The sequence below is a fragment of the Lepidothrix coronata genome, unplaced genomic scaffold, assembly GCF_001604755.1.
Source record: "Lepidothrix coronata isolate B3197 unplaced genomic scaffold, Lepidothrix_coronata-1.0 Scaffold499, whole genome shotgun sequence".
NCBI lineage: Eukaryota > Metazoa > Chordata > Aves > Passeriformes > Pipridae > Lepidothrix > Lepidothrix coronata.
In genome coordinates, this window is record NW_016690679.1 from 15,428 (window position 1) to 25,317 (window position 9,890).

Here is a 9,890-nt window from a genome sequence, read left to right on the forward strand (position 1 = left end):
GGGAAAACCGGGAATCAACAGCTCCAGGGGAGGGAAAAGTCCTACCTGAGGGTCCGGGAGAAACAGGAAACACCTGGAAAAAAAAAAGGGAATGAGGGAATCACAAACAATTCCAACCCATCCATGGGGATTTCTGGGAATGCCAAGGATGGATTTCAGGAAATGCCATGGATTGAATCCCTCATTCCCATGGAAAACAGCAGGAGGTTCTGCCCATTCCCAAAATAGTTTGGGAAGAGGATCCCCAAAAAAAAAAACAGGGAGAGGACAAATCCCACCGAGGTTCTGGAATTCTGGGAATGGCAGCACACGGAAAGAGGGATGGGGAAGAGGAGGAGAATTCCAGGAGCCGATTTTTCCCGAAAAAAAGTTTGGAGAGGCAGCCAAAGGGGTTGGGATTGGGATGGATCCGGGCCAGGCCACGGAGCAGCTGCGGATTCCCTTTGGAAAGGGAAGGAATCCAAGGAATTCGGAGGGAAGAGCCGATCCTGGAGGCCCCTGGAGGTGGCAGGGATGGGGAAGATTCCCGAAATTCCCCTGGGAAAATTCCCCTCCTTTCCCAGGTGGGAATAACACCGAATTCCCGGTCAAGCCAGAGGGAATTTCCCAAAATCCTCCTTTTTGGGATGTGAGGGGGGGAAAAGAGATCCCACAGGGAATGTGGGGAAGGGTTTCCACACCCCCCTTTTCCCAGAATTTTTAGGGAAAAAGGATTTAAAATATTGGGAAAGGGGGGATCACCTCGGTATTCCCGGGGATTTTGAGTGGGGAAAAGTGATCCCAAAAAACAAGGGCATCCCAAATCCTCTCCCTCAGGACTCTGGGAGGAAAGGGGTGGATTCCCAAAATTCCCTTTCCCAGAATTATTAATGGAAAATGGATTTAAAACATTGGGAAGGGGGGTCACCCCAATATTCCCTGGGATTTAAAGTAGGGAAAAGTGATCCCAAAAAACAAGGGCATCCCAAATCCTCTCCCTCAGGACTCTGGAAGGAAGGGGAGGATTCCCACAATTCCCTTTCCCAGAATTATTAATGGAAATAGGGACCTAAAACATTGGGAAGGGGGGTCACCCCAATATTCCCGGGGATTTTGAGTGGGGAAAAGTGATCCCAAAAAACAAGGGCATCCCAAATCCTCTCCCTCAGGACTCTGGGAGGGTTGGGGAGAATTCCCACAATTCCCATTCCCAGAATTATTATGGAAAAAGGGACCTAAAACATTGGGAAGGGGGGTCACCCAATATTCCCTGGGATTTAAAGTAGGGAAAAGTGATCCCAAAAAACAAGGACATCCCAAATCCTTTCCCTCAGGACTCTGGGAGGGTTGGGGAGAATTCCCACAATTCCCATTCCCAGAATTATTATGGAAAAAGGGACCTAAAACATTGGGAAGGGGGGTCACTCCAGGATTCCCTGGGATTTTGAGTGGGGAAAAGTGATCCCAGAAAACAAGGGCATCCCAAATCCTCTCCCTCAGGACTCTGGAAGGAAGGGGAGGGTTCCCACAATTCCTTTTCCCGGAATTATTATGGAAAAAGGGACCTAAAACATTGGGAAGGGGGGGCACCCCAATATTCCCTGGGATTTAAAGTAGGGAAAAGTGATCCCAAAAAACAAGGGCATCCCAAATCTTCTCCCTCAGGACTCTGGGAGGAAAGGGGAGAATTCCCACAATTCCCATTCCCAGAATTATTAATGGAAAAAGGGATCTAAAACATTGGGAAGGGGGGGTCACCCCAATATTCCCTGGGATTCTGAGTGGGGAAAAGTGATCCCAAAAAACAAGGGCATCCCAAATCCTCTCCCTCAGGACTCTGGGAGGGTTGGGGAGGTTCCCACAATTCCCTTGCCCAAAATTTTTAGGGAAAAGGGACCTAAAACATTGGGAAAGGGGGTAATCCCAATATTCCCGGGGATTTTGAGTGGGGAAAAGTGATCCCAAAAAACAAAGGCATCCCAAATCTTCTCCCTCAGGACTCTGGGAGGAAAGGGGTGGATTCCCAAAATTCCCATTCCCAGAATTATTAATGGAAAATTGATTTTAAACATTGGGAAGGGGGTCACCCCAATATTCCCTGGGATTTTGAGTGGGGAAAAGTGATCCCAAAAAACAAGGACATCCCAAATCCTCTCCCTCAGGACTCTGGGAGGAAAGGGAGGGTTCCCACAATTCCTTTCCCAAAAGTTTTAGGGAAAAGGGACCTAAAACATTGGGAAGGGGGGTCACCCCAATATTCCCGGGGATTTTGAGTGGGGAAAAGCGATTCCCAAAAATCAAGGGCACCTCTAACCCTCTCATTCGCGGCTTCGGGGGACTCCCACAACCCCCTTCCCAGAACTATTAAGGGGGAAAAGGGACCTAAAACCTCGGGAATGGGAAGGGATCGCCCCCGTTCCCTTGGGAATTCTCACCCGATAAAGGCCCCCCCCCCCACACCCGGGAGGCGGCAAAGGACGCTCCGGAGAGCCCCGAAACCGCCATCGGCGAGGCTCGGGAAAGGGGACGAAGGATCCCAAGAGCGGGGATAAGGATTCCCGGGATAAGGATTCCCGGGATAAGGGGCTGGGAAAAGGAGAAGGGGGGGGGGAGGGAAATCGGGACTCACGGGAAGGGCGAGACCCCCGAGGCCCCTCCGCTCCTTTCGGCCGCCGCCGGGGTAAAGGGGGGCCGCGCTCGCCGCGCGGAGGGTTATGGGGGCGGCGCGTACCACGCGGACGGGGGGCGGGGGGGGAAAGGGGGTTCAGGGAGGGGAGACGACGCGCCGAACAAATATTTCTGGGATTATCCCACGCCGGAATATAGGGAATGTCCCCGCGGGGCAAGCGGGATGAGCGCAGATCCCCCTTCCGGTAGACGGGAGGTTCCGGTAGACGGGAGGTTGCGCGGATTCCCCCCCCCCCTTGTCTTTGGCGAGTTGGAGTCGTCCTCGCGCCGCTGGGGCGCCGGCGGGTTGTACCACTCCGCGGGAAATGGGGGGGCGCCGCCTCACGCCACCTCAATTCACCTCACACCTCCCCCCCACACACACACACACATACGGCTTCCCTGCTTCTCCCGGGATGTTCCTCGTGTTTTGGAAGGGAACGGGAAAAGGGGGAGGCCCCGCGCTACCTCCCCCCGCTCGGTGGAACAGCCCGTGAGGGAAGGCAAGCGGCGGGGGGGGGGGAAGAGATGCGTTTCGCTCCCCCTTTTTGCAGAGTGGTACAACCCGCGGGCGCTGGCGGGGCTACGAGGACGAAACCAACTCGGCGAAGAAATAGGGGGGGGGCGAGCGGCGCTCCTCGGTGTGTATGGAGGCGGGGGGAGCCAGCGCATGCGGGGGAGCGGAGCGGGGACAAAGGCGCCCCATCCCCGCGTCCCTCCCCGGTTATAACGCGCCCCCCATTCCCATGGACGCGGCGGCCGCTCCATGCCCGGGGGGGAGCCGGAGGAGGGCGGGGGAATGGCGGGAGGGCGGCGGGGAGGAGGAGGAGGAGGAGGAGGAGGAGGAGGAGGAGGCAGCAGCGCATCCCCCGGGGGGGCGTCGGCGAAGATGTCGCTTCGCCGCGCCTACTCCATCAAGGACAAGCTCCAGGCCATCGAGCGGGTGAAGAAGGGCGAGCGCCAGGCGTCGGTGTGCCGGGCCTTCGGGGTGCCGGGGGGCACCCTCCGGGGCTGGCTGAAGGACGAGGCGAAGCTGCGCTGGTTCCTGGAGCAGCTCGGGGGCGAGGTGGGCACCCAGCGCAAGAAGATGCGCTTGGCCAACGAGGAGGAGATCGACCGCGCCGTCTACGCCTGGTTCCTCGCGCTGCGCCAGCACGGCATCCCGCTCTCCGGGCCCCTCATCCAGGCGCAGGCGGAAGCCTTCGCCCGCCAGATCTACGGGCCGGAATGTACCTTCAAGGCGAGCCACGGCTGGTTCTGGCGCTGGCAGAAGCGCCACGGCATCTCCAGCCAGCGCATCTACGGCGAGGGCGGCGCGGCCGCCGAGCCCGAGCGCGCCCCGGCCGCCCGCGCCGAGGCGATGCCCGACGCCGGCGGCTACGGCGACGAGCAGATCTACAACGCCAACGTCACCCGGCTCTTCTGGAAGCTTCTCCCCGGCGGCGTCCCGGCGGGATCGGCGCGGCGGCGCGGCGAGCGCGTCACGGTGCTGCTGGCCGCCAACTTGACCGGCGCCCACAAGCTCAAGCCGTTGGTGGTCGGGGGGCTCCGGGATCCCGCCAGCCTCCGGCATCACAACCAGGAGAAGTTCCCGGCGTGTTACCGCTACAGCCGCGAGGCCGCGCTGGCGCCGGCGCTGCTCCGGGCGTGGTTCTTCGAGGACTTCGTGCCGGGGGTCAAGCGGTACCTGCGGCGGAGCTGCCTCCAGCAGAAGGCCGTGCTGCTGCTCAGCTCGGCGCCGGCCCGCTGCGGCTCGGGCCGGGAGGATTCTCCGCCTCTGCAGACGCCCGACGGGTCCATCCGCGCGCTCTTCCTCTCCAAGGCTCCCGCCGGGAGCGGCTCTGCCGGAGCGGGAGGCCGGATCCCGGCGCCGCTGGAGCAGGGCGTGGTGTCGGCCTTCAAGCAGCTCTACAAGCGGGAGTTGCTGCGCTTGGCCGTGTCCTGCGGCGGCCCCGGCGGCCCCGCCGACTTCGTGAGGTCCTTCCTCCTCAAGGACATGCTGTACCTCGCCGGGCTCTCCTGGGATCTCATCCCGCCGGGATCCATCGAGAAGTGCTGGCTCCTGGGGCTGCGCGCGGCCTTCGAGCCGCATCCCGGCGAGGAGGAGCGCGGAGAACCCCCGGGAGCGGGGCAGGAAGGAGGAGGAGGAGGAGGAGGAGGAGGGGACAGCAAAGTCTTCAGCGACCTGACCCACCTGGCAGCGCTGGCCTTCAAGCGCTTGGCTCCCGAGGAAGTGTCCGACTGGCTGCACTTGGATGATGCCGCTCCGGGCACGGAGGAGGAGGACGGAGAAGAGGACGCGGACGAGGAAGGCGCCGAGGGCTGCGGGGTGGAGGAAGACGAGGAGGAGGAGGAGGAAGCAGCCGGTGGCAGAGGCAGCGGGGAAGGAGGAGACTCGTTGCTTCCCACGGCTCGGGAAGCCATCCAGGGCCTGGAGACGGCGCTGCGGTGGCTGGAGGGGCAGGACCCCCGGGAAGTGGGGCCGCTGAAGCTGGTGCAGCTCCGCTCCCTCATCTCCACGGCCCAGCGGCTGCGCCGCGGCCGCAGCCCCCCCGCCTAGGCCGGGGGCTACCGCTGCCCACATCTGGGCTACCAGCCGCCCCCACTTGGCCACGGGGCCGGGGACGCCCCGTTATCCGGAGGTGCCGCCCGTCCCCGCCAGGATTCCTCCTGGGGATCAGGAGGCTGTGGGTCGCAGTTTCGGGGATTGTCGGGCGCCGGCTCCCGTTCCAGGGTTGTCCCTCACCTAAACGTGGTGAGGAGGTGCTATTTTTTACATCCCTGGGTGCTGGCACTGCCAGAAGGGAGGGTGGGTGCCCCCCCAAAATTCCCCGGTCGCCCCGATCCCGTGGGGAGAAGGGGTTAGGGAGGGACCCGCTCGGTGTCACCGGGATTATTGGGGATAATATCTCGGAGCAGGGCCCAGCCAGCTGGACAGGGACCACTCCCAAGGTGCTGTAGGGCAAATATTCCACCCTGGAAGAGGTTGGTGACGCCCTTCCCGCTGTCGAAACAAAATCCCCGTTAAGCCAGGATGGTTTGGGGCCGGTCGAAGGCAACGCCGTGCACTGGATTGGGAAAGCGACGCTTGGGTGGCATCCCAGAAGCTGCAGCTCCCTGGAAAAGGTCACCACCACCATTCCCACCACAGCTGGCAACACCTGGACCACGGAGAGCTGCCGGACCAGGTACCTCATCCCGGCATCCCCGCGGAGCCGAAGGCTCCGGGAACGGGGTGTTCCTTCCCGTGAGGTTTTGTGGGGTGGTTGGGGCTGGACGACACGTCTGGGTGAGTTTGAGGTCGGAGCAGGGAGAGCCACCTTGGAATTCTGGAAGACCTCAAGAGAGGAATTCGGCAGCTCTTGGCCCGACCTGGATGAAATTTGAGCCGGTTGAAGCCAACGACTGAAGGGCGGGGGGGAAATGAGGTGAATTCCTCGGAGCTGCCCCGTGCCAGCCGGAGGGGTGGAGGTTTCTCCGTGTCTTGGTCTCCTCACTGCAGAGTTTATGGAAAATAAATGGATTTTTATTCCCACACGGAGCCTGTTGTTTGTGAACAGCCACGCGGAGCCATCCCAGGGAGGTTTGGGGTGGCACGAGGGGGCCCTCGGGGTGGGTGTGTCCCCCGGGTTCGGTTTTCTCCAACAAAAAAAGACCCCACAAAAATGTTTGGGGAGCTTGGGATGTGGCTGGTTTCGAGCAGGAGTTTGGGAATTCGAGGAATCCTCGGTTGTGTGACAGGAACGTCGCCGAGCTCGGCAGAAGGTGCTTGGCCTGATCCGGGGGGGGTGAGACCTTCAAAGCATGGAATGGGTTTGGTTGGAAGAGACTGTGGAATTCCAACCCCCTGCCATGGGCAGGGACACCTCCCGCTATCCCAGCTTGCTCCAACCCGGCCTTGGGCACTTCCACAGCTTCTCTGGGAATTCCATCCCAGCCCCTCCCCACCCTCCCAGCCAAGAATTCCTTCCCGATATCCCGTCTAACCCTCTGGCAGTGGGAAGCCATTCCCTGTGTCCTGTCCCTCCGTCCCTCATCCCAAGTCTCTCTCCAGCTCTCCTGGAGTCTCTTTAGGCCCTGGAAGGGGCTCCAAGGTCTCCCTGGAGCCTTCCCTTCTCCGGGCCGGCTCCAGCTCCGTTTCTGGCTTCTGTGGAGCTTTGCTAATTAATTAATTGGGTGCCTGGAGAAGGTTCCCACTCAGGTCGTGCCTTGGCAGCACCATAACTTGGGAATCTGTGGAATCTCTCTTGGCTCGGTGCCACTGGCCTCTGGGGCAACCAAATCCCGGGGAACGGGGTCAAAGCCACAGGATCCAGAGGCTCAGCATCCAGATGTTTTCCCCAAAACCCACGTTTTGCCCAGAAAAGGCCTTTTCATCCTCAAAGCAGTTCCCAAATCAGCTGGAATGTTCATTGTATCCGTGCAGGTGCCGGCAGGCAAAGGGAGCTGAATTAGGGCACGGAAAAGGTTTGGATCCTCGCTGGATAGTTTGAGTTTCCACTCCCTGGAGCTGGGAATGGGTCTAGGCTTCCACCCCATTCCCGTGGAGCCGGAGAGGGACCCGGATGCGGGATCACGGTGGAGGTTTTTAGGTTGGTCGACTTCCTCCCTGTATTTTTGGGAATAAAACTCTCGCGGCGCCCGGGACGGTCCCTCGTGTCCCACCGCAGGGATGTGGCCGCTCTCCCAGCTCCGGGAGGCTTCAGTTGGGATCAGCCCATCCCCAAAACCCCGGCCCTGGTGCCACACAGAGGGCACAGCGCCCGTGAGGGCGGGTGGCACCTCCATCCTCGGCGATGGCAGCGCCAACTCCATCCCCAGGGATCCCAGGGGGAGTGGAGCCGGCGTGGCACCGGCACCATCCCAGGCACCCACAGCTGGGTGGTGACCCCGTGGCGGCTCCCACACCCTCCAGGGACCAAAGGCACCCCGAGGAGCCACCCATGGCTGGGTGGTGACCCCGTGGCAGCTCCCACACCCCCCAGGGACCGAAGGCACCCGGAGGAGCCACCCATGGCTGGGTGGTGACCCCGTGGCGGCTCCCACACCCCCCAGGGACCAAAGGCAACACGAGGAGCCACCCATGGCTGGGTGGTGACCCCGTGGCAGCTCCCACACCCCCCAGGGACCGAAGGCACCCGGAGGAGCCACCCATGGCTGGGTGGTGACCCTGTGGCGGCTCCCACACCCCCCGGGGACCGAAGGCAACACGAGGAGCCACCCATGGCTGGGTGGTGACCCCGTGGTGGCTCCCACACCCCCCAGGGACCGAAGGCACCCGGAGGAGCCATGTGTGCCCACGTTTATTTGCTCGCGGCCCCGCTGAGGCAACACGTGCCCGACGCCACCTTCCCACCCCCCCTTCCAGCTTCTCCCGAGGGCATCGGGATCTCCTGGAAGAGGCCGGTTTTGGTCCCCATCACCCTTTCCTGGGACAAGAGCCGGGCCAACTAGTCCTTGGCCATGTCCCAGGCGCGGTTGGTGGCCGCCTCCACGGCGCTCATGACGGTGGCCCGGAGCGCTCCCTTCTCCAGCTGGTGCAGGGCGTGGATGGTGGTGCCCCCGGGGGTGCAGACGTCCGCCCGCAGCTTTGCCGGGTGTTCCCCGGTCTCCAGCAGCATCTTGGCAGCGCCCTACGGAAAAAAGGGCACCTCCCAAATCATCCGACCCCTCCGGGAAGCGCCGTCCCGGCGAGGGATCGGCCCGCGGCCCTTCGCCGCCGCCGCCTTCTGAAGGTGGCCTCGTTTTTTGGGGGGCCAAGAAGGGGAAGGGAGGCAGGAGGGGAGTCAGAACCTCCTCTCTCACACTCATGGGGGTCCCAAAACCAGCAGCCCTAAAATCAGCATCCTCAAAACCAGCAATTCCAAAATCAGCAGCCCTAAAATCAGCAACCCCGAAACCAGCAATCCCCAAAACCCAACACCCCCAAAACCAGCAGCCCTAAAATCAGCATCCCCAAAACCCAACACCCCCAAAACCAGCAGCCCTAAAATCAGCATCCTCAAAACCCAACACCCCAAAACCAGCAGCCCTAAAATCACCATCCTCAAAACCAGCATCACTAAAATCAGCATCCCCAAAACCCAGGAACCCCAAAACCAGCATCCCCCAAAACAGCACCCTCCAAAACCAGCACCCCCAAAAACAGCACCCCCCAAAAACAGCACCCCCCAAAATTGCAACCCCAAAACCAGCATCCCAAAACCAGCAGCCCTAAAACCCAGCAACCCCAAAACCAGCATCCCTAAAATCAGCAACCCCAAAACCAGAATCCCAAAACCATCATCCCTAAAATCAGCATCCTCAAAATCAGCACCCCAAAACCATCATCCCTAAAATCAGCATCCCCCAAACCAGCATCCCTAAAACCAGCACCCTAAAAAAGAAAAAACAGCACCTCCAAAACCAACACCCTCAAACCCCAGCAACCCTAAACCCAGTGACCCCAAAACCAGGACCCCAAAACCAGGACCCCGAACCCAGCACCCTAAAAAACAGCAACTCCCAAACCAGCAACCGCTAAAAGCAGCAGCCCCAAAAACAACAACCCCAAAATCAGCAACCCCCAAAACAGCACCCCAAAACCAAGAGCCCCAAGACCAGCAACCCCAAAATCAGCACCCCCGAAAGCAGCACCCCAAACCCAGCACCCCAAAACCAGCACCCCCAAAACCAGTACCCCAAAACCAGCAACCCCTAAAACCAGCACCCTCAAAAACAGCAACCCCAAAATCAGCAACTCCAAAACCAGCACCCCAAAACCAACACCCTCAAACCCCAGCATCCCAAACCCAACACCCCCAAACCCAGCAACCCCAAATCCAACACCCTCAAAACCAACACCCTCAAAACCCAGCACCCCAAAACCAGCAATCCCCAAAACCAACACACTCAAACCCAACACCCTCAAAACCCAGCGCCCCAAACCCAGCACCCCCCAAAACCAGCATCCCCAAACCCAACACCCCCAAACCCGGCACCCCAAAACCAGCACCCTCAAACCCCAGCATCTCAAACCCAGCACCCCCAAACCCAACACCCTCAAAACCCAGCACCCCTTAACCAACACCCTCAAAACCCAGCACCCCAAAACTAGCACCCCTAAAACCAGCAACCCCAAAACCAGTTAAAACAAAACCAGCACCCTGAAAAACAGCAACCCCAAAACCAGCACCCCTTAACCAACACCATCAAAACCAGCAACCCCAAAACCAGCACCCTCTAAACCCAGCAACCCCAAAACC

General features: G+C 60.2%; 3 protein-coding genes across 3 annotated transcripts in view; 1 reads left to right on the plus strand and 2 right to left on the minus strand.

The window, feature by feature from the left end:
* LOC108510138 overlaps positions 1-2,717 on the minus strand; it is a 12,551-nt gene extending 9,834 nt beyond the window's left edge. The window contains exons 1-2 of the mRNA XM_017839827.1: positions 2,609-2,717; positions 45-73 (exon numbers count right to left, since the gene is read on the minus strand). The gene's annotated coding sequence lies outside the window, so the exon portion shown is untranslated. The remainder of the gene's footprint in view (positions 1-44; positions 74-2,608) is intronic.
* A 581-nt stretch (positions 2,718-3,298) lies between these two features.
* Positions 3,299-6,180, plus strand: LOC108510137 (tigger transposable element-derived protein 5-like). The gene has a single exon (XM_017839826.1). The coding sequence runs from the start codon at positions 3,413-3,415 to the stop codon at positions 5,204-5,206; it is 1,794 nt and encodes a 597-aa protein (XP_017695315.1). The 5' UTR covers positions 3,299-3,412; the 3' UTR covers positions 5,207-6,180.
* A 1,734-nt stretch (positions 6,181-7,914) lies between these two features.
* LOC108510136 (pyrroline-5-carboxylate reductase 3-like) overlaps positions 7,915-9,890 on the minus strand; it is a gene marked incomplete at its 5' end in the record, with an annotated part of 6,264 nt that continues 4,288 nt past the window's right edge. The window contains one exon of the mRNA XM_017839825.1: positions 7,915-8,279. Within this exon, the coding sequence (XP_017695314.1) occupies positions 8,097-8,279 (183 nt within the window). The remainder of the gene's footprint in view (positions 8,280-9,890) is intronic.